The following is a 24,457-nucleotide window of genomic DNA, read 5'->3' on the forward strand; positions in this document are numbered from 1 at the left end:
AGACATAAATGGGTGTTGGATGAAAGGGGAGAGAGATAACGAGAAACAGAGAGAGAGAGAGAGAGAGAGAGAGAGAGAGAGAGAGAGAGAGAGAGAGAGAGAGAGAGAGAGAGAGAGAGAGAGAGAGAGAGAGAGAGAGTTTGGAAGTGGGTATATATAGAGAGAACAGGGAAAGAGAAGATGAAGAAAGAGGGGAAAGCATATGGTAGAGAAAGAGAGATACAGAAAAGAGATAAAAATTGAAAAAGATAGGCGAAAAAGACTTAAGAATTTGAAGGACTGAAATAAATAGCAAGAATAATAAGAAGAAACAGGAGGGGAGTAAAGAGAGAGAAGAGAGGAGATAGAAGAGAACAGGAATGCGTGAAAAGGACTAATTAATCAAAGGAAGAGAAGGAAAATTAGAGGGCAGAGCAGGCGAATGGAGGAGGCTAGCAAAGTTAGGGACATATACACTAGAGCTGCGCGTGGGCTCAGTGCTCATCTCCGTCACATTTGAAAAGGGGGTGAAGGAAAAAGAAGAGGAGCTTGAGGAAAATAAAGAAAGGGTAAATAAGGATAGACAGTAATGAGAAGATGCTACGAGTAAAGTATAAGAGAAAGAGAGAATGATGCAGAGAGAGAAAAAAATGTGAGGAAAGAAAGAGGGAAAGTCCGAAGAAGGGAATAACGTAGAAAGAAAAAGACCAGAGTAAAGAATGCTGGGAAAGAAAGAGGAAAAGGGAGAAGAAGGAAATGATGTTGAGAAAGAAAAAATAAGACGAGGAACAGAGAAAAAGGTGTAAGGAGAGAAAGACGAAAATGAGGGAAAAAGAGGAAGTGAGATAGAGAAAGAGAATGATGAGGAAGTGAGGAAGAGGTGAAGACGAGAAGAGTAGGAATAAAGTGGAGAGGGAAAAGTATAGGAGAAAGAAAGAGAAAAAAGAGAGAAAAAGTGTAAGAAGAGAAAGACGAAAACGAAGACATAGTAGGAAGTGAGACAGAAAGAGAGTAAGGAGGAAGTGAGGAAGAGGTGAAGACGAGAAGAAGAGGAGGGACAAAGTGGAGTGGGAGGAATAAAACATGAAAGGAAAAACGGGAGGCAATCATTGGTCGTCGCTGCCCGCCAATATGAAGGCTTATTTGAGAGCCCGAGATGGAATAAGAGGGGGAGAAGGAAGCGAGAGAGAAAAGAGAAAAGGAAGGAAAGAGAGCGAGTGAGTATTTCGAGATGATAAGTTCGTCTCGTGATTTGCAGCCTTCGTAAAAGATTCCAAGTTCTCTCCACGGTGTCACATCAATCATATTTACCTCTTTCTTTCTCTTTTCTTCTCTTCTTGTTTCGCCCTCCCCTCCTCCTCCCTCCGTCCTCCTTTATTATTTCTCCTGTTACTCTTGTCATGCCTCTCCCGCTTCCCTTGCTTTCTTTCTTTTTTCTTCCGCGCCCTGCTTCTTTTTTTTCTCTTCTTTTCTCCTCCCTCCTCTCTCTATACCTTTTCTTATTCAGATAATGTTTCTCCTATCTTGTTTTCCTTCTTTCTTTGTCATTCCTACTTCTTGTTCTCCTCCTACTCTTCCTCCTCTTCCTCCTCTACCTTCTTCCTCTATCCTCATACCTCCGCCTCCCCCTCTACCTTCTTCCTCATTCCTCCGCCTCTTTTTCCGCTAAATGATCGTTCCTGCTCTTCCTCCTCCTCCTCCTCCTCCTCCTCCTCCTCCTCTTCCTCCTCCTCTTCCTCCTCTTCGTTCCCTTTGTCCAGGTGTCAACACTTCCAGGTAATACTCTGACTAGCCAACAGGTAAAAATAATTGATTGCCGATAAGTAAGCCGACCAGAAACACACATTTTCTCTCTCTCTCGTATGTTGAGTGTTTTTATTATTGTTACATGATTTTTCTTCCTCACGACCTCGTTTTCTCGGGCGTTATGTTGTGCCAGGCGGCGTGCAGGATCCGCTCGTTACAAAACTCTTACAGGTCTCCACACACACACACACACACACACACACACCACACACACACACACACACACTCTCACACACACACACACACACACACACACACACACACACACCACACACACACACAAAAAAAAAAAAAGGTAGGGTTAATTGAAAGAAGAGTATGAACAATGGCGGCTTTTATTTGTACAAAATTGTGAGATGTGTATAAAATAAATACGTGAGAATAAACGGCTTCTCGTTCCAGTATATATATATATATATATATATATATATATATATATATATATATATATATATATATATATATATATATATATATATATATATATATATATATATATATATATATATATATATATATATATATATATATATATATATATATATATATATATATATATATATATATATATATATATATATATATATATATATATATATATATATATATATATATATATATATATATATATATATATATATATATATATATATATATATATATATATATATATATATATATATATATATATATATATATATATATATATATATATATATATATATATATATATATATATATTTATTTATTTTATGCAATGAGTGTATGCTGTACGGAGATTCGTGCGTTATAATGTACAACCATAACAGTACGAAAAACTAATGTAACCATCGCTGTGACCTGCCATATCTTGCTTCTCGCGCAGGAGAGTGGCAGGCAGCCACTGGCAGCATCAGCTGACTGCCTTACGGGAGGGCAGGCAAGACGCAACCAGGACCTGGTGGTTGTACAAGGCCATGCCGGCCCGGTCTGTGCCTTGGGTTGTGTGAAGGCCAGGCAGCGAAGAGCCCAGTGCTAATTGCTGGCAGAGCCCTCATAACCCTTCATCAGCGGCCCGTAGCAACGATCACCGCGGCGCCCATCTACGCCAAGCAGCGCTGCTTCCCTTCAAGGCCTGCCACAGGGCTGGAATGACTTTATCTCAATGCAGTCCAGCCAGGCCTAAGGTGCCTTGGTCCCCACCGTTGCACCATAAGACCAAAGTGTGTAGCAGCCTCAGAGCCACTCACAGGCTGGCAACTCAGCGTCCAGACAACATTACATGGAGAGATACAAGCTTCAGGCCACACACCCAAGGCCTTCCAGCACAGGTTGGAACACAATAAGTTAGGGGAAAGTGAGCAAGAATCCCGGGCCGGCCTCACCCTTGGAGGCAGGACGAAGAAAATTAAGAAAAACTGTTAGGGTTTCCTGTTACTTTAGACAGCACCCTGTCTGTCCCCCGACGAGACGCTGCGTCTGCTTCTATAGTCTAGGCTTATGTAATACTTCTGGTCACACGCTAAGAACAATGGACATCAAAAACAATGAAAAAAATAATCATGATAAAAAAAATAATATTATTAGTGATAATGATAGTAAAAATAATAATGATAGAGGTAACGATAATAATAATGACAGTAGTAGGTAATGATAAGAAAGATAAAGAATAAGAAAAATAAAATTGCTAATAAGGGATAACACCCAGCAACAGTGGCGGTGGGGCTCCTGTGTGCCCCTGGAGGCCCTTGCTGGGCCGGTGCCACAACCACCACGTGAGCCGCGAAGGGCTGAAGGAAGCCAGCTGCTGCTGCCGCTTCTGCTGGTTAATCTTTAAGTTGGCAGAGGCCTAACGTTTGGGGAGGGGCGGGGCGACACTACTATAGGCACAGGCTGCTGCGGGTGTCTCGGCAGGTCATGTAGTATTTCTTTTTTTTCTTTTTTTTCCTGTGGCGCCGTGAGCAGCACATGGCGGTGCCTCGGAGGAGGGGGAGGGTTGGTGGGGACGCAGCCGCGGCCTCACCGTGAGCTGCTCAGCGGCAGCAACATTTCCAGGGGCAGGAACGGGGAGTCCGTTGCCATGGTGATGGTGAGGTGCGGCGGCGGCGTCGCCGGCGCGACCGCCGCCCCACCAGTGGCCGCCTCTCCCTCGTTGTCAGGGCCACCACGCCGGTCTGAAGCGGCGGCCAGGTTGAAGGAAGGTCTCGAGGGACGGCCGGCACGTGGCGGCACTGGCGAGGACGTTGCCTCAGCCTCGGCGGGTGAGGAGGGTGAGGGCGGCGGCGGCGGTGGCGGCTCGGTGGTCCTCGTGGTGGCGGGGGTGAGGACCAGGCCCTCGTGGTCATCAAGGGAGGCTCGCTCTGGCACCGTCTGCACGGAGAGTAACACCGGAGCGTGCTGGGACTCCATGACTTCGTGGGGATCCTCAGGATCATCTTCAATGGCATCGTCTGACTCTAAGGGAACAACGGGCGTGGTGGCCCCGGGTGTGACTGGCGGCGGCGCCGGGCTTGTGGAGGGTTTTGCGCCGATCTCGCGGACTATCATGGTGGAGGGAGGCGGGAGGTCACTGAGAGAAGGTCGAGTCACGTCCTTCTGTTGCTGCTGCTGCTTCCTTCCGCCAAAGCCAGCAGACACCTTGAATAGCATCATCACGTCGTCATCCTCATTGGCGGGCGGCGCTGTAATGACCTCAGGCTCCTGCTGTGGCTTGGGGTGTGTGGGTGTGGGTGGTGCGGGAGGCGTCTCGATGATCGGTCTGAACCCGTCGATTGAGATCACTTTCTGCACGGGACTCTCAGTGGTTTTCATCTCCTCATCTGGGGCCTGTGGTGCCTCGGAGGTAGGAGCACTCTTCTCACCACCAGGTAGAAGCTGTTCCTCATCCTTCGTCGAGACTCCCTCAGGAACGTTGTCCCTGAAGGGCAGAGCGGGGATCCTGCGGCTTAGTCTGCCGTCATCCCCACGGGCCAACAACTTGTCTCGCAGCTCCTTCCGCCTCTGTTCAAACTTCTCCGCCCTCTCCTTTAGCACCGCGCTCAGTTCTTCTTCTTCCTGTTGTTGCTGCTGCTGCTGTGGCCCCTGCGCTGGCCCTATGTTGTCCTGAGAGTGTGACTCTCCCTCTGCACCAGGACGGGAGTATGGCCGCCTCAAAACACCAAGACGCTGACCCTCCTCGGCGTCAGCGACGTCCTCCTGTCCCTCTGACTCCTCGTCAGTGCCTCCTGACGCTCTGTATCTCGCACTGAGTTTATTTTTCCTGTTCTTTAAAAACTGCCTGAAGCGTGCTCTGAAATTGGGATCGACGATCCTCCTGCCCTGGAAGCCGGGGCCAGCGGATGCCTCAGGCTCCGGTGGCTCCGTGTGACCCTCCTCACCATCCTCCTGCAGGTCGATGGGATTTCTCTTGTCGCCTTTCCTCCCTCCAAATACTTCGGTGGTGGCCGATGCGTCCCCTCCGTCAGGATGATCCCGGTTGTGCTCCAGCGTCGTCTTTTCTGACACCTCAAGCCGAGTGGTCTCTTGAGTCTCCTGGTCTGGTGATCGAAGAATCTCCTTCACTACAAGAACACCTTCTCTGTGGCTCTCCGTTGGCCTGGGTTTAAACCTGTTAAGTCTTCTGGCTCGTCCTCCGCTTGGAGCCTCTTCCTCCTCCGTGGTCTCCGGAACGACGGTCGTGTCCTCCTCCGTCTCCGAAGTCTCTGAGGTCGTCACTCTGCTCCTGATACGGCTCCTCAGCTTGTTCCTGAAGCTCTGAAATTTGTTTCTGTCAAGGCCACTCGGCCTCAGCAGGCGGCGTCGCGGAGACACTGTAGTCACAGGCTGGTCAGCGTCTGCCTCATCGTCAGAGTCGCGCTGAGAGGCAGCGAAGCGGTCGGCGCCTCGTTGGTTAGTGGTGGGCTGCTGCGTGGTGGTGCGGCGTGAGGAGGTCAAGGTCCTGGTGGTGGTGTGGGAGGCGTAGTTTTGTCTCCGCCTGTTTTTGAGGCGATCCAGACGGTCCTGGAGTCTCTGTCTGAAGGGCGAGAGTGTCGTGGTGGTCCCTAGCGTGTCCTCTATGGCCGGTATCTCGGTGGTCGTCACGGAGTCCTCGGAATAGTCGTAGTCAGACTGGGTGGTATCCTCGGGGTGGAGGATGTCAGGAGGCGGCGTGGTGGTGCGTAGGGAAGGGCGTGACCGCAAGCGTGTCCTCATGCTGGGGCGACGGCGGAGCGGTGTGCTGGCGGTGGTGGTGTCTGGCAGCGGCGAGGATGGGGCAGCCGAAGCCTCGTCAGGCACGAGGGAGAGGTCGGCCTCAGCAGGTTGAATGACATTAGTGTCCTCCTCCACCTCCTCCACGGCGCCGAGGCCCTCCCCTTCCACATCTCCCGGGCCACTGCCGAACCCAAGGTCAGGGTGGAGGTCATTGCCGAGGTACTGGGGGCTGTCAGGGGCGCCGCCGACACCTGTGGGCAAGTTGAACACGTCAGGCGAGTGTTGGAAGTGTTCCTCAGACTGGAGGTTAAAGGTGTCAGGGAAGCGAGAAAATGGATCCGGCGTGTGGGGGGTAAAGGGCGTGGTGAGGACGAAGGGGTCCTCGGTCACCGTGGAGACAGGGTGCGGGTGAAGCCTTGGCGCCTGCGGTAGTCTTCTGCCAGGCTGGGTTGGAAGCTCCTCCTGGGTGGTGCGTGAGAGTGTTGGGCCGAGGGGCTGACTGGGCTGTCGCGTTCTGGACGGCCTTAGACGCTCAGGCTCTTCGGTGCTGGGGCTGACCGGCCTGCGTCTGGTGTTCTGCCTCTCGCCTTCCTCAGGCCTCCCCCGTGGCCTGCCTCTTCGTCTGCCCTGCAATGGGCGGCCAAAGGCCTCCGATGCATCAGCGTTATCTGGGGGCGAAGGAATGTTATCGGTGCTGGAGTCAGGAAGACGAGAAGAGCTTTGAGGCGTCCGTGAGGTGTCACTGCTGCCGGTGAGGGGGCGACGGCGGGAAGCAGAGGGTCTTGTCGGCCTTCGAGCAGGAGTAGGATTTGATTCAGGTTGTTCCTTTTGTGTGTCATCCTGGCCCAGAGGACTCTCCTGCTGCAGTTCTGTATTCCCGAAGCCAGAGTCATCCAAAGGAGTTGGAGTAGTCGCTACAATCGATGATGGAGAGGAAATTTTAAAGGTGTTGCGCACTGGATCACTCGACTGAGAGAAGCCTGGTGGTGGCGGCGGCGGTGCGCCAAAGTCACTTGTGGTGTGTAATGGAATAGCGGCAAGGTTGAACACGTTGAGCGGCTCCGGGGGATTGGATGGACGGCCAAAGCTTTGTGGGGACTGTGGCGAGACTGGCTTGGGAGTGAGGCGCTGCGGGAAGATGGAGGGCTGGGTAGTGAATCCCTGCCCGAAGATGGAGGGCGGGGACTGAGGCGGCCTAGGCTGAGGGAAGCTAAAGGTTTGCACCGGCCGAGGCGCTGGAGGTCGACCAAATGTTTGAGGGGATGGCTGACCAAAACCTGGGGCCGCCTGTGACTGAGGCTGACCACTGAAGGTCGGGATGGGCTGGCGAACACCGGTGTGGCTGGGCTGGGGCTGCGGCCGAAAGCCAAAGGCGCCCTGTGGCTGTAGTTGCGGGGCGGGGGTGGGGCGGAAGCCTGTCCCAGACGGCAGCACGTGGTGGAAAGGAGCATTGGTGACGAGCGAGGGAACGGGCGGCCGGTGGAACAGGAAGCTGCCGCCGCCCGTGGAGGGGAAGCGTGGTTCAGAGAGGAACCCTGTCGGGGCTTCCTGGCCGGGACTGTTGAAGGTGTTCTGGGGGGGGTTGTTGAAGGTGTTCTGGGCGGGATTGTTAAAGGTGTTCTGGACGGGGTTGTTAAAGGTGTTCTGGGCGGGGTTATTGAAAGTGTTCTGGGCAGGGTTGTTGAATGTGTTATGGGCGGGGAACCTGGGGGCGGAGCCTTGCTGGGAAAACCCAGGCGAAAAGTTTTGGAAGGTGGATGAGACGGCGCCGCCGCCCTGAGCCTCCCTGTGGGGGCGGGCCAGCTCATCGTCTTCAAGGGCGGGCGGGGCGCGGCTGGCCTCCGTCACAGGCCGGAAGTCATCGTTGTTGCCGCCGTGCAGCAGTGACGACGGCCGGAAGGAGTTTGTCGTAGTCTTGCTCTGCACGGAGTCATAGCGGTCATCATGAGGGTCGTCGTAGTCTTCGCCAGGCGGGTAGCGTTGAGGAGGCCGCTGGTAACGCGGCGGCGGCTCCACGTAGGGATCCTGGGCATCGGGTCTTGGGTGTGGTCGCGGGTGGTGGGTCTTGACGATGCTCTGGGCACGCGGCGGGGGGTGGTGGGGGACGGCCCTGCCCTTCTTAGTCTCGGTCTGGAAGAAAGGCAGTTGGAAGAAGCTGCCGCTGCCCTGCTTGTGCTGCGGCTGGCGGCGTGGAGACGGATTGGCTAGGAAGGCTCTATCCACCTCGCCGAAGCTGTCCTGATGATCAACGTCCCTTGAACGGTCCTCGCGATGGCTTTTGGCGAGCATGGCGCTGTCCAGCGGAATGTTGGCGAGCGAGGCGAAGGCTGACAGAGCCGACATCATTGGGCTTTCAAACGTTCTTGAGGACGACGAGCGTTTGATGCTGTTACCTTTTTCCTTTGCGACTCTATTTGAGGCATCAGGTTCCTGGTCATTAGAGTCGAAGTAATTGTTGTTTATGTCGCGTACAGGATTCTTGTGTTGAGTGAAGGGCAGTGGATGGTCTGACTTGCCTAGGCCTTCCTCCTCGGCCTTTTTGATGAAGCCAGGAAGTTTGATGAAGCTGTGGGCGGTGATCGGAGCGTTGGACTTGTTGCGGCCGGCGGAACCCACGAGGTCCGGGTGGCTGCAGTCCCCAAAGTAGCCGGCGCTGCAGGAGATGGTCATCTGCAAGAACGAGAACAGATGAGTGTGTGTGTGTGTGTGTGTGTGTGTGTGTGTGTGTGCAAAGAAAGAAAGAGAGGAGGAGCGGGGGGGATGAAGAAGTAAAACCCCCCACCAGAATGTTTACACAGTGTATTTTACACATGGCCAGGGAAGACACCACCAAACACTATATATATAGATACTTGAAGAGAAAGTCCCCCCCTCCCCCCCATCTCCCAACCCCCATCCCTCAACACATGGCACAGCGACACCCCTCTCACTGCTCCCGTCCTGTCGTGGTGTGACTCAGCGCATCAAGGCACCGAGCATCACCACCACCGACACGACAAGGTCACCAGCCAGACTGAAAACGACTTTCTTGGGTCATACCGTCACGCTACAAGCGGCGGGTGTAAGAGGAGGGTGTGGCGTCTTGTGCGTGTCTCCTGAAGGTTAGAAACAGGAAAGTAACGGGAGAAAAACGTGATATACTCAAGAGGTGGACTGGAAGGTTATCTCGATGTCAGCGGAAGCCATACAACTCAGCAACACAAAACATAACGCTTTTTTCCCCGCGTGGTGAAGCCTGACTGACGGAGTACACCTGTCGGGGTCTGGGTCACGGCAAGCAGAGTCCAGAAGCAGGTGACCCCAGCGTGTTAATACCCTCCCTGTACCGCGCCTTCGCCGTGAAAAGGGTTCAGTATAGCGAGCTTAAGCAAGGTCTAAAAATAATCCGACAGGTTAAAGAAAGCTTCCGCGAAGAGAGAAGTTTAGAGTAACGTGATGCTGAGGAAAAGTTAAAGGTACGAAGGACAGGTTCGGAACTTTAGAGTGACATGTTGCAGAGTAAAGGTTCAGGGCAAGGCGGTAAAAAGTGTGTTGGTTAGAGGAAAAGTTTCTTAGATCGACAAAAAAGTCATATAACGGCCTCAGAAAAAGTAATTAAATCTTCCATTACGAAAAAATTACCAAAGATAAAGATAGTAAAAAAACTGTCACGTTAAGAAAAGTCTCGCCAATTACAAAAGTTAGGTGATGGCATGGAAGAATCTCAACAAATGTCTTCCATTACAAAAAGTTTACTAAAGATAATAAAAACAATGTCAGATTAAAACAAAGAAAAAATAGAAAAAGAAGCAAAACGAGAAAAAATGAGAAGAAAAAACTGGAAAAATTAAGAAAAAGAAACTAAAGCAGAACAAAAATAACAAAAAAATAACAACAACAAACACTACAAACAAAAAGAATGTCCCAAAGTTTTCAGCGTTGATTTGTCAGAGGCGAGACTACGCAACACAATACTTTCGGAACACATGAATTATAAACGGACCCAAGACACGCTATCACACCCTACACATCACACTCCGCCTCCTCATAAACTTCATTCCCTCTTCGTCACCTCATTAAACTTCATTCCCTCATCACCCTCGCCTCATTAAACTTCATTCCCTCATCGTCACCTCATTAATCTTCATTCCCTCATCACCCTCGCCTCATTAAACTTCGTCCCCTCATCACACTCACGCACTTCATTAAATTTCATCTCATCACACTCACTCACTTCATTAAACTTCTCACCACAGTCTTTCGCCTCATTAAACTTCATCTCATCACTGCCATTCGTCTCATTATCATTAAACTTCATCTCCTACTAACTTCTTCTCACCACAGTCACTTATATACCTCATCATCTCTTCATCATTACAGTCACTCACTCACCTCATTAAGTTTCACCCCCTCATTTCCTCATTAAACTTCATCCCCTCATCCCTCATTCCCTTCATCAAAGTCTCATCTCATTGAACTTCTTCCCTTCACCTCCATAGTAAACTTCATCCCTTCACCTCCTCATTAAACTTCATCCCTTCATCACACTCACATCAACCCTTCATCCCAGTCCCTCACCTCATTGAACTTCATGCCCTCGTCACACTTGAAGGAGAAGCGCTGGGACTCCCCGGTGCAGTAGTGGAAGACGGTGCAGCCGAAGTCCATGTCCCCGTAGTAACCTTCGCTCCTCCCTCGACAAGAGAATTTGACGAGGGGGATGACGGAGTGTTGAGAGTCCAGGCGCTCCCCTCCCTGCGGCGCCTCGGTGGGGGAGGACTGGGGGAAGGGAGGGTGTTAGGGAAGGAACGAGGGGGGAGTGGAGTTAGGGAGGGAAGGAGGAGGGAGTGGAGTTAGGGAGGGAAGGAGGGCGGAATGGAGTTAGGGAGGGAAGGAGGGGATAGTGAAGGTAGGGAGGGATGGAAGGAATAGTGGAGTCTCGGGAGGAAAGGAGGGAATAGTGAACACTCTCTCTCTCTCTCTCTCTCTCTCTCTCTCTCTCTCTCTCTCTCTCTCTCTCTCTCTCTCTCTCTCTCTCTCTCTCTCTCTCTCTCCCTTCGATGTTTGTGTTTTTCTCAGATTTTAATTTTAATTTTCTTTTACATCTTTTCTTTCGGGATTTCTAGGATATTTGTTTTATTCGCTTATTTTCTACAATATTTTCCTTCTCTCTCTCTCTCTCTCTCTCTCTCTCTCTCTCTCTCTCTCTCTCTCTCTCTCTCTCTCAAACTCATACACAAGTAAAGGCCAGCATAAACAAACTCTCGGCTTACATTAACAATAACAACACACACACACACACACACACACACACACGCACACACACACACACACACAGTCTCCCCCAGCTGACGTTAACATGAACACACGCAACTCCAAGTCACTCACACTCACTCTCCCTCCCTTGTCACTCCCTCCTTATTATCCCCGCGCACCCCCCCACTCCCCAGGCACACACCCAGCTGACTGACATGTGCACAGAGAGAGAGAGAGAGGGAAGGAAAAAGCGAGGGGAGGAAGGGAGAGGAAGGAATGGAGATGAGGGTGAGGAGGAAGGGAAGGAGGGGAGGTTAGGAGAGAGAGAGAACATGCGTCTGGGTTAAGTGGAAGGAGAGGAAACAGAGAAAAGAATGGAGATGTAGAAAAGAGAAAAGAGGAATGGAAGTTATGAGAAGGAAATAAAAGGACATGGAAGTGAGGCGAGAATGATACAAGGAAAGGAAACGAAAGGAAGGAGAAAAAAACACAAAGGAAGAAAAGGAAAGGAAGGGAAAGAAGAGAAGCAAGGAAAGCAGAGAATGGAGGAAGAAAACGTAAATGGGGAGGGAAAATGATACGGAGGAAAGGAAACAAAGAGAAGATAAAGGGAAGAAAGTGAAGGACAGAGAAAGAAGGAAAGGAAGAGAAACAAACAACGGGGAAAGAAAATAAGGAAAGTGGAAAGGGGTTATAGTAAGAAGGAAGGGCAAGAAGGTAGGAAGGAGGAGGAGGAATGAAGGAAGCGACTTGAAAAGATAGTGAAAGGAAGGAGACGTAAGTAAGGAGGAGGGAAAGAGAGAAGAGAGAGAGAGAGAGAGAGAGAGAGAGAGAGAGAGAGAGAGAGAGAGAGAGAGAGAGAGAGAGAGAGAGAGAGAGAGAGAGAGAGAGAGAGAGAGAGAGAGAGAGAGAGAGAGAGAGAGACGAATACAAGACACACCCACTCACAAAGGTACACAAACAATTTTTAAAACAATCGAAAGGGAAAAGAAAACAGTTATACATACACACAAACACACAATCAAACAGCCGACACAGAAAGAAAAAAAAAAAAACAGAGACGGCAAAATTGACATCAAACTAAATCAAAACAAAACACAAAAATAAGCAATTACCAGAAACACACATAAACAAACACAAACAAACACAAGCACACATCTAAACAACGACCTCAGAGGAACATGAAGACCGCAAACTGACATCAAAACTAAAGGAAAACAAAACTAAAAAAACAAGCAATTATCTCATTTTTTTCTCTGACGACGCAACTCACCCGCCAGGCCTGCGCATTCACCGAGGGTTGCCACGGCGCCGCCAGCCACCCTGCAACACGAGAACACACAAGTTATGTAAATGGTCTGGTATTTAGGATCACTTACAGCTCATTTGTTCTCCCTCCCTCTCTTCCCTACCTCACACTTCCTCCTCTATCTTTTCTAGCATCACTTTTCAGCCATATACTCTCACCCTTCAACCCCTCACTCCTTCCCTCTTGCTTTCCTTACCTTTTCTACCATCACTTATCACTCATCTGCTCTCCATCCCTCTCTTCCCTATTGCACTCCTCCTCCTCTATATTTCCTAGCATCACTTTTCAGCCATATACTCCCTCCCTTCCATCCCTCACTCCTTTCATCTTCCTCTTCTTATCTTTTCCAGCATCCCTTCCTCCTTTACCTACCTTTAATCTTGCTCTCCAATCTTCTCTAGCATTACTTCTCTTTCATTTGCTCTCTCCTTTCCTCCATTTCCTTCCTCTTCGTCTCCTATATTTTCTACCATTGCATACCTTCCACTAATTTTGCTCTCTCCCTCCCTCCCTACTTCCCTCTTACTCCCCCATCTTTCTTTTTCTTTCTTTCCCTCTGTATTTATCTCTTGCCGCACCTTAAGTCGTTAAAATGTTACGTAGCCTGACACCACCCAAATAGTTATGACCTGTGAAATTAAGGGTGATGACACTTGATAGGTATAAGGAGAGAAAAAGGTTAACTGTTTTGCACTTAACTTTTTTATGTGTGTGTATGTGTGTGTGCGTGGTAAGGTTATGTATGCTGGTGTATGTTTGTGTGGGAGAGAGAAGAAGCGAGACACGTTTATGTTATATTGTACGAGATTGCTGACACGTGGAAAATTAAGTCATTCGTAAAAAGAGGCCATGAAGAGCGGAACCGAAATCTTAAGCACGCAATAAAAAGATATGTTGGTTGTACGGTTGAGTGGTGGTTAGCGCCCGGTAGATTGTGGTTGAACGGTAGAAATTGTGGTTGAAAAAGAAAATATTAGTTGAAAATAAGAATTCTCTGGTTGAAAAGTTTGAGAAATCGGTGTTTTTGGAGGTGAAAAAAGAATGGTGGTTGGTTGAATGTTGGTAGACTGGTAGAGGGATGTTGGTTGTATAGTTGAGTTAAAGGATCAGAAGTATAAAAAGACGTTATATAAGAAACCTGGGCAAGGAAACGAAAGAAATACCACGATTATAGACACAACGGATAACACATCAAACAGTTTAAGTAAAGATGCGAGACAGGAACAAAAATAAAAGAAAAAAATGTGAAAAACAAACTTCTCCAAACTCCCTCTTCATTCTCTCACCTCCTTTCCTCCTTCCCTCACCCATTTCTTTCGTTTTATTTATTATCTTCCACCGCTCTCTTCTCTCACCCTCCACATCCTTCCCTTGCCTCCCTTCCTTCATTCCTAATTTCCTCCCTCTCTCTCTCCCTCTTTCCTTTATTCCTCCAAATCTTTCCACACTCAGACACTCCTTGCCTCCTCCCTTTCTCTCTATTCCCCCTTTTTTTGCATTCCTCCACATTCTTAGCTGCCTTCCTCCAATCCACTTCCCCTCTTCCTCCCCCCTCCTTCCCCATTCCCTTTCCTCATTCCCCTTTTCCACCTTCTTCCATTCCTCCATATTTTTTTCTTCCTCTTTTTCCATTCCCCATCCCCTCCATCCTTCCCCATTTCTCTCCCTGTCCTCCCTCCCCTTCTCCACAGTCCTCCATTCCTCCAAATCCTTTCCCTTCCTTCATTCCATCTGGCTTCCTTCTCCCATTCCTCCCTCCTGTTTCCTTCCCATCCCTTCCATACATCCCCTTCCCCAGCTTCCTCCTTTCCTCTTCATCCTTCGCTCCCTTCCTAAATTCCCCAACCCCTTCTTCTCCTCCACTTCCCTATTCCTCTGTATAATTATCTCCCTCTCTATATTTCTCTCCCCTCCTTGATTTCCCATTCCTTCCATGTTCCCGCCCTGCTTCCTGCCTCCTTCCCCACCCCTTCCCTCGCTCTTTCTTCCCCTTCTCCTTCCCAAGCCCTTCCATCCCCACCCCCTTCCTTGTCCACACCCATTCCTCTCTCCCTCCCTTCCTCCATTCCATATCCCTCGCCCTTCATATCCCCACCCACTTCCCTCCCTTCCATTCCCATTTACCTCCCCACCCCCTTCCCTCCCTCCCCGCAGTGTAGCCACATCCAAACACGAACTCTAGCGGTCGGGAGCAAGATGAATGGAGCTTTTGTGTTTTATTGTTTGTGTTGCCTTGTTTTACAGTGAATGGCCGCCGACGAATTGACTGACCGGCGAGAGAGAGAGAGAGAGAGAGAGAGAGAGAGAGAGAGAGAGAGAGAGAGAGAGAGAGAGAGAGAACCATATTTCATCAACATTATTTATTCAAGAAAACAAAGGAGGAGATTTTTATTTTATTCATGTCCTTAAAAATAAAAATAAATGAATAGCTACATATGATAAGAAAGAATGGGATAAAAGGAAGGTAGAGAGGGGAAAGGGGGAAGGGAAAACAATGGAGGGAGAGGAGAGAAAATAGTGGAGGAAAAGTTGTATTGGAGGGAAATTGGTGAATGGATGGAGAGAAAGGGGTGATGACTGGCGGCCTATATTCTCTCTCTCTCTCTCTCTCTCTCTCTCTCTCTCTCTCTCTCTCTCTCTTGATAATCGATTCTGCGGCATTGCGACCTAGTTACGTTATGTATTTTCACACACACACACACACACACACAGACACACACACACACACACACACACACACACACACACACACAGACACACACACACACACAGACACGAGAGGATGGATTAATGATTTTTTTTGCTCATTTTTTTCATACGGAACTGTGCCAAGTCTCTCTCTCTCTCTCTCTCTCTCTCTCTCTCTCTCTCTCTCTCTCTCTCTCTCTCTCTCTCTCTCTCTCTCTCTCTCTCTCTCTCTCTCTCTCCCCCCCCCCGGCGTAACTCCGGAAAACATCAATAACAACAAGATAAAGAGCATCGCCATAGACTGAGGAAGTTATGTAAGATTCGCATAATATTTTCATCATTTCTTATATTTATTTATTTTACCTACCAGCCTATAGCGCCGGTAGGCTTTCTTGAGGGGCCTGGATGGTAGTCGGCTACAGCCCGTCATGGCGCAGGAAAGTGCTTTATAGTGGCGCCATCTTTTCTTGGCTCATGTTGCCCCCCGGAGCTCGTTCTTGATTCACTTGGACGGTTTCCTCTAGAGTCCGGGTTGATGGGTGGTCTTCAGGACAACATGTGGGTAGTTTTAAGCCACTCGGCGGTGACTGAAAAATCCCAGGTGGCAGCGGGGGATTCGAACCCTCGTCGTCCATCACGCAGTGAATGCGAAGCCCGCACGCTAACCACTCAGCCACCGCCTATCCAATTTTCTCTTCTCTTCCTATTTCGGTTTTCTTATCTCTTTCTTTACTCTCTCCGTCTTCGTTCTTCCTCTCTTCCTTTCCTCTCTCTTCCATCTTCTTCCATTCTCCCTCTTCCTTCTTTTCTCTTTCCTTTTTCGTTCTTCCTGTCTCTTCCTCTCTTCTTTCTCTCTCTTCCGTCTTTCCACCTTCCAACGTCTTTACCTCATTTCATGGCTCATTAGCGATCTTACATGTCCTTGCCTCGCCTCTTCCTCCTTCCTTCCTTCCTTCTTCCATTTTCCTTCATATTTCGTTCACTTTCTTCCATTTCTCTCTTTTTGATTATGCTGTCCGCTGTCATCTCGCTTGTCCTCCTTCCCTTGCTCTCTTTCCTGCTTCCTTTCTCTTTTCTTCCTTTTTCTTTTCTTTTTTATTCACCTTCCATTTCTCTCTTTCACACATATATCTGCTGTCCTCTCCTTTCGCCTGTCCTCCTTCATTTGCTATATTTCCTTCCTTCTTTACTTTTTCCTTCATTTTTTTCGTTTCTTTTATTCACTTTCTTTCATCTCTCTCTTCTTTCCTTAACCCGCTGCAGTTCTTTTTCATCTTGTCTTCATCTGTTCGTCCTTTTTCCTTCCTCCTTTCACTCACTTTCTTCCATATTTCTCTTCTTTCCTCAAGTTATTTGCTGTTTTTATTTCTTACTTCTTCCTTTCTTTTTTTTTTTTTTTATTTATCCACTTTCTTCCATTTCTCTATTCTTCCCATTTTTACTGATGTTCTTTCTTACCTCCTCTCTTTTTTTATCACTATTTTTCCTCCTTCCTCTCTTTTTTCCTTTTTCCTTCCTTTCTTTCATCCACTTTCTTCCAATTCTCTATTCTACCCATTCTTATTGCGTCCTTTCTTACCTCCCCTCTTCTTTCATTACTATTTTCCTTCCTTCTTCCTTCCTTCCTTTTCCCTCCTTTTTTATTCTTTCACTTTCTTTCATTTCTCTATTCTTCCCATAACCCTTTGCATGCTGTTCTTTCTTACCTCTCCTTCCCTTCTTCCTTTTCTGTATATTTCCTCCTTCATTCTCTTTTTCCTTCCTTAATTCACCTTCTCTTTCTCTTCTTTCCATAACTCACGGCTGTATAATCTCGCCTGGCCTTCCCTTATTATGTTTCCTCCTTCATTCGCTTTATTCTTTTTCCCTCTTCTTTCCATAATTCACCGCCCTCCTGCATTATCTTGCCTATCCTCCTCGCTTCACTATTTTCCCTTCCTTTCTTATTTCTTCCTTTCTTCCTCCTTCATGTTTTATCATTCTTTTGCTTATCTTTTTTCACATAGCTCACTGCAGTCTATTTTTATCTCTTCTAATCTCCTTCCTTTACTCTCTCTTTCTTTCGTCTTTCTTCCTTCCTTTAATCTCCTTCTATCTCAGTGTTTCCTTGTGGTTTCGAGCTATTTCTCTTTATCTTTCACTTTCTCCCTTTATTTTCCCTTTTCTTTTCTTTCTTCTTCCTTCCTATGTTACTCTCCTTCTCTGTCCATCTTTATTTCAAAACACCTACCGTTCCTACATCTATTTGCCTTCTTTTATTTACCCATTTTCACTTTTCCTTCCTTCTTTCTTTCTTCCTATGTCATTCCCCTTCTATCTCAGTCTTTTTTCCTCTGGTTCTGTGTCTCTCATCCTTATCTTTACCTTCCCTCCCTCCTTCCTTCCTTCTTTCCTTCCTTCCTTCTTCATGTGTCATCTCCCTTTTATCTCTGTCTTTTTCCTGTGGTTCTTTGTCTCCCATCCTTATCTTTCCTTTCCATATATTTCCCGTAACTTCCTTTCTCCTTCCCTCCTTCCTTCTTCTTATGTCATTCCCCCTCTATCTCAGTCTTCTTCCTGTTGTTCTTTGTCACCCATCCTTGTCTTTCCCTTCCTTCCGTCTTTGCTTCCCCTCCTTCCTTCGCTTCCTCGTTCTCCTCCTTCATCAGCATACATGAGAGTTACTTGTTTCTTTTGGGAGAGTGTTTTCAAGTCGTAAATGCGAGGGTGTGGAAGTGGATAGCATCTCTCTCTCTCTCTCTCTCTCTCTCTCTCTCTCTCTCTCTCTCTCTCTCTCTCTCTCTCTCTCTCTCTCTCTCTCTCTCTCTCTCTCTCTCTCTCTCACACCAGGACGCCCACGCCAAGATTAATGTAGCAGAGAAATTATTGTGGGAATGGCGCAGCAGTGGCAGAGACGGTAGTAGTAGTAGTAGTGGTAGTGGTAGTAGTAGTAGTAGTAGTAGTAGTAGTAGTAGTAGTTGCCTTTCCTCCTAATCAAACAAAATTAACAAGAACAGCAAACAAAAAAAACTTGGAGCGCCAGATTGTTACGTAACTTTTACCGTCTGTTTATTTTTCTCCTCTCAGACAATGTGTAGCGGGAATTCTTTTTTTAATCCTTTCTTTTGTTTGGAACTCGGTCCTTCCCCTTGTGCTACGAATGAAAGAAGACGAGACAGCAACATGGAGGTGAAACAATGAAAAGTATCAGCGCTTGTAGTAGAGGAGAAGCAGAAGGAGGTGGGGGAAAGGAAGAAGAGGATAGAGATGGAAGGAGGTTAATGAAGGGAAGATGATGGAAGTAGAATAAGGTGGAGGAAGGGAAGGAGGTGATGGAAGTAGAAGGAGGTGGAAGAAAGGAAGATGAAAGAGGTGGAAGGAGGTGAGGGAAGGGAAGGAGATGATGGAGGTAGAATAAGGCGGAGGAAAGGAAGGAGATGATGAAAGTAGAAGGAGGTGGAGGAAGGAAAGATGAAGGAGGTAGAAGAAGGTGAGGGAAGGGAAGGAGATGATGGAGGTAGAATAAGGCGGAGGAAAGGAAGATGATGAAAGTAGGAGATGGAGGACGGAAAGATGAAGGAGGTGGAAGGAGGTGAAGGACGGGAAGGAAATGATGGAAGTAGAAGGAGATGGAGGAAGGAAAGATGAAGGAGATGGAAGGAGATGAAGGAAGGGAAGGAAATGATGGAAGTAGAAGGAGGAAGGAAAGATGAAGGAGGTGAAGGAAGGGAAGGAGATGATGGAGGTGAAAAGAGAAGGAAGGGAAGGAGATGATGGAGTTGGTGACAATCTAAAAAGCGAGATGGGTCCTTTTCTCAGCGCAGTATTACGAGCTTTATAAAGTCCCCACCCACTTAATGTCCCCGAGTGATGAAAACGCTAAGTCTCGCGTCCCCAGGCTGGAACGGGACGAAGCGTTCTGGGAAAAACTGATGGCACGGTCCTTCCTTTCCGCAGCCTTCCTCTCGTCCCCTTCCCTCCTTCCATCTTGCCCTCGCTGGCTGGCTGGCGGGGAGCCGGGGATGGCCAACTCAGCTTTTTCCTTCCTTTCATGGTTAACAGGGAACGTGTGTGTGTGTGTGTGTGTGTGTGTGTGTGTGTGTGTGTGTGTGTGTGTAGGGTAGAGAGAGAGAGAGAACCCCTCCATATTTCCTCTTCGTCTTTCCTTTTTCCACTTGTCATCCTTTTCCCTCTCCTCTTTCTTTCCTTACCTTTTTCCCCTTTTTTTCTTTTCCATTTTCCTTTTCTCTCATCCTCTTCTCACCTTTCCTCTTTCTCCTCCATTTCTTTTCCTCTTTCCTTTTCCTCTTCCTTTTCATCTTTCCTCTCATCTCCACATTTCCCTCCATTCCAACCTCACATATACTACAAATTTCTTAGTCAGCTTCTTTTCAGTTTTCTCCTTCCTCTATTTATGTTCCTTCCCTCCTACCCCTCCTCTCCTTCTTCGTCATCCTCTTCCTCCTCTTTCCCTCGTGACCCAAACTTTCTCCGTCATATCGGGGACAGCAAAAAGGGACGTGCTGGAACTAATCAATGGGAGTGATGGGAAGGAATCTATAGAAAGGATGTCATTTCTATCTGTACCGGAAGGACTCACGGCTGGGTTAAAATGTATATCGTCACCCTCATAAAATAATCGCCCGAGTCATTTTTCAGCGATTTCCAGGTTTTTGTTTACATCAATTTTTCATAATGTGACGCCCATTTTTGTATAGTTGCCTTCGTTATTCAGGGTTTGAGTGTTCTAGAATTGGCCTTTTCATTTCCGCCTAAATCTTAGCCAAATGAGATAATGACAGTTTTTTTCTGATTTCGTGAAAAGTAGAAATAATGGAATTAGGCGGTTTGTTTACGAAGGTGACGAGATAGGACGCCGAGTACACATCATCGCTAACCCTCAACCCGACTTAATATCCTCAATGACATAATCGGTTTACCGAGTATTATTCTCCTTCTGTGTTCATCTTTATATAGACTCCTACCGCTCTTTCATATATTTCCCTTCTTTCTTTTATTTTTCCCCGTGTCTCCTTCCTTGTTGCGATACTAGCACATCATCGCTAACCCTCAGCCCGTCTTATATCCTCAATGACATAATCAGTTTACCGAGTATTATTCTCCTTCTGTGTTCATCTTTATATAGACTCCTACCGTTCTTTCATACCTATATTTCCCTTCTTTCTTCCATGTTGCCTCGTGTCTCCTTTCTTGTTGCGATATCATACTAGCACATCATCGCTAACCCTCAACCCGACTTAATATCCTCAGTGACATAATCAGTTTACCGAGTATGTTATTTTCCTTCTGTGTCCATCTTTATATAGACTCCTACCGCTCTTTCATATATTTCCCTTCTTTCTTTCATTTTGCCTCGTGTCTCCTCCTTTGTTGCATACTAGCATATTATACGATTCGATTTCTAGTGTGACGGAGATGAGCATCGAACCCGCGCGCAGCTTTAGTATTATGTCCCCAACTTGACCTTTGCCCTACAAGCACTCGTAGTACAGAGAGCCATCTAAAAGCCTTGCATAAGTATAGTGTGGAGTGCAAGGAATAGAAATGAGTTTATGAAGTGAAATTATGGGATCTTGATTGGCTGATTGATTTTTTTAATGTTTTGTAATGTGTTAAAATTGAGGAAATGGTAAAATGATAAATAAACTGAAGCTAAAAGAAGAAAATGGTTAGAAAAAATATCAACAAAATAATAACAATGTGTGTGTGTGTGTGTGTGTGTGTGTGTGTGTGTGTGTGTGAAATATATATAAGATGTTTTGTCCCTTGTCGCCACCCAATTATTTCTCCTCTGTTTCCTCCTCTTATCTCACCCCCTCTTTCTCATCTATTTTTTTTTCTTTTTTACAACAAAATAAAAATATAATTACAGAGGGACAAAATTAAAAAAAGAAAAAGTTTACGGGGACAGAATATGCACTGAGAAAAAAAAAATAATACCTCGTAGAACTGTAAATCCAAATGGTAAAGTCACTAATGTTAAGAAAGATAAACTAATGACACTAACAATAACAGTAAGTAATAAAAAATAATAATAATAATGATAATAATAAATATAATTGTTATTGATTATTTTCGGAAACCACACGATGGCCTTGCGTCTCCGTCACAACAATCAGATAATAAAAACTAGAGAACAAAAAAGAAAATAAAGAAAACCCGGTACTGGCTGGAGAGAAACACCTGCATTCTCTTACCTGGCCAGCAAGGTGTGCCTAATTACCTTCCGCGGAGGCTGAGCGTGACACCAACACCTTCCCCCCCCTCCTCCCCCCCTTACTGTCTCTCCCTCTATGTATTTATCTCTATCTCTCTCTCTCTAAGGGTGTGGTCGCTGTGTGCAATGGTATGTGACATGTAATTGTTTTGTGTGGCGCGGATATGTTATCGAAATGAGCATTGTAGTGTGGAGTGTGTGTGTGTGTGTGTGTGTGTGTGTGTGTGTGTGTGTGTGTGTGTGTCCCGCGCGGTGGTGTGGTTAGAGTGGAACTATAATCCATTTTTTGTAGAGCAAGAACAGAGAAAATTCGTAACTGTACTTCCACAAATAACACGTAAATCATCATCTTCTACTCTGAGAAAAGAAAGCTTGAGTAAAACTATATTATCATGGCTTCATAACACACTAACAAACATCATTTTTTTTTTTCAGTATACATGAGGGAGAAATAACGCACCCTTCTCTTCCACCTTCTTCCACAAATAACACGTAAATCTTCATCTTCTACTCTGAGAAAAGAAAGCTTGAGTAAAACTATATTATCATGGCTTCATAACACGCAAACAAACATCTTTTTTTCAGTATATATGAGGGAGAAATAACGCACCCTTCTCTTCCACCTTCTTCCACAAATAACACGTAAATCTTCTTTCTTCTACTAAGTAAAAGAAAGCTTGAGCAAGAATATATTACCGAGGCTTCATAACACAGGGAGGAAGGAAAAGATGTAGAAATTTGTTAAGTGAAAGGAGAAGGAGATGGAAGAAGAGAAGGAGGAGGAAGAGAAAAAATAAAATAAATCTAAAATAAAGCGGAGGAGGAGGAGAAGGAGGAAGAAGAAGGAGAAGGAGGAGGAGGAGGAGAGAGGAAGGAAAAGATGTTGAAGACAGGGTGCTGGAAAAATTTGTTAAACATCCTTTTGGAGAGGGAAGGCGATAAAGGAGAGTGGGAGGGGAAAGAATGAGAAGAAAGATAAAAGGGCCTGAGAGTAAAAAGAGAGACATGGGAAAATAAAAAGAAGAGGGAAAAAGGGAAACCTGAGTAAGAAAAAGATACAAGAGGAAAAGACAGACATTAAAGTAAGAGAAAAGAGAGGAAACGAGGGAAATTAAAAAGAAAAAAGATAAAAGAGGAAAAGATTAGCAGTAAAATAAAAAGAAGAAGATAGGAAAAAGGGAAACCTGAGTAAGAAAAAGATACAAGAGAAAAAGACAGACAGTAAAATAAGAAAAAGGAGAGGAAACGAGGGAAATTGACTAAGAAGAAAGAAAAAAGAGGAAAAGATTAGCAGTAAAATAAAAAAGAAGAGAGGAAAAAGGGAAAAGGCAAGAAAAAGAGAAGACAGAAAATAGACAGACTGATTAAAATATGAGAGAAACTAAAGATAAATAAAAACAACTTCCTTTCCCAGATAATACATGAATCTTCCTCCTTTGCTATGAATGTATTACCAGAAAGCAAGAATACATGACCGAGACTTCATAACACGCAAACAAACAACACTCATCACATTATACAGGAGAGGGAAATAACAACAGCCTTCCCTCACAATAAGTATAACGAACATGACTTAAAACAACCACAATCACTTTCCGCCGCGCAACACAATAGAATCAGACCCATTGTGCAAGCTTGCCGAACCTCAACAGGAACAATCACCATTTCATTATCATGGCAAAAGAAAAAAAAAGAAATCCTGCAGAGTAATGACGAATGGTGAAGCCTGCGAGCGTGACTTTGGTGGTGATGGTGATGAAGGTGATGGTGATGGTGGTGGTGACTTATGGGTGTAGTGAGGCAAGAACGAGGAGGAGGAGGAGGAGGAGGAGTCATGGATAGTATGATTCGAGCAAGTCAGTCAGTCAGGCAGTCAGTCTTGTGTAAAGGTTGAGTCATTCGCGGCTTCGTTTGGGTCAGTGGCGTCCCCTGTGTGTGTGTGTGTGTGTGTGTGTGTGTGTGTGTTATACTTTGACCCTCGCCACCCTACCGGATTCCTTCTTCTCTGTTTCCTCCTCTTGTTTCACCCTCCTCCTTCTCCTCTTCCTCTTTTTTTGCTTCCTATTATTTTTTTCCTCTTCCTCCTCCTTTGCCTTCTTCTCTTTCATCTTCTTGTCCTTCCACTTAACGAATTTTAACACCACCCTCTCTTGTACATCTTTTACTTCTTCCCTCCTCCTTCTCCTCTTTCTCCTCCTTTTTTTTAGTTTTCTTTTGTTTTTCTTTTTCTCCCTCCTCCTTCTCCTCTTCCATCTCCTCCTCCTTCCACTTAACAAATTTTACCATCACCCTGTCTTCAACATCTTTTCCTTTCTCCCTCCTCCTCCTCCTCCTTCCTCCTTCTTCCTCCTTCTCCTCCTCCGCTTTACTTTAGTTTTATTTTATTTTTCTCTTCCTCCTCCTTCTCTTCTTCTATCTCCTTCTCCTTCCACTTAACAAATTTCTACATCTTTTCCTTCCTCCCTCCTCCTCCTCCTCCTCCTCCTCCTCATTTCCTTTCCTTCCCTAACGCCCCACATAATTTCCTCCCCGCTCCTCGCCCGGGAAAAGAAAAGGAAAAAAAAATAAGCTCGCAGGAAACCGAGCCCAAAAATCCTGCTAGTAATATTATGTTTGCCGAAGGACAAATTCTTCCCCGCTGTGTGGCGAAGCTGGGAAGGCAGGGAGCGAGGCCGGAGGGAAGGAAACGGAGAGGGAAGGTGATAAAGGGGAGTGGGAGGGGAAAGAATAATAAGAAAGATGAAAGGCCCGGCGGGAAAAAGACAGACAGGAAAAGCAAGGAAGAGAGGAGAAGGATAAATCTGAGTAAGGAAAAAAGGAAAAGACAATGAAATAAGAAAGAAGAAAGGAATAAGGGGAAACTAACTTAGAAAAGAAGAGGAAAGGAAAAAGACAGACTAAGGAAAAGAAGAAAAAGGAGAGGAAGAGGGTGAAACTAAGAAAATGAGAAGTAAGGGAAAAAACGAACTGAGGTAAATAAGAAAGAAAGAAAAAGGGGAAAAACTAATCAATAAAAAGAGAATCAAGGAAAACACAGACTAAAATAAAATAAA

The 24,457-nt window shown here is 46.4% G+C and overlaps 1 protein-coding gene across 1 annotated transcript in view; it reads right to left on the minus strand.

The window, feature by feature from the left end:
* Window positions 1-3,689: 3,689 nt before the first annotated feature.
* Window positions 3,690-24,457, minus strand: part of LOC126985300 (msx2-interacting protein-like) — a 58,064-nt gene continuing 37,296 nt past the window's right edge. The window contains exons 3-5 of the mRNA XM_050840010.1: window positions 12,464-12,513; window positions 10,513-10,713; window positions 3,690-8,625 (exon numbers count right to left, since the gene is read on the minus strand). Of these exons, the coding sequence (XP_050695967.1) occupies window positions 3,784-8,625; window positions 10,513-10,713; window positions 12,464-12,513 (5,093 nt within the window). The 3' untranslated portion in view covers window positions 3,690-3,783. The remainder of the gene's footprint in view (window positions 8,626-10,512; window positions 10,714-12,463; window positions 12,514-24,457) is intronic.

Source organism: Eriocheir sinensis, chromosome 5 (assembly GCF_024679095.1).
Source record: "Eriocheir sinensis breed Jianghai 21 chromosome 5, ASM2467909v1, whole genome shotgun sequence".
NCBI lineage: Eukaryota > Metazoa > Arthropoda > Malacostraca > Decapoda > Varunidae > Eriocheir > Eriocheir sinensis.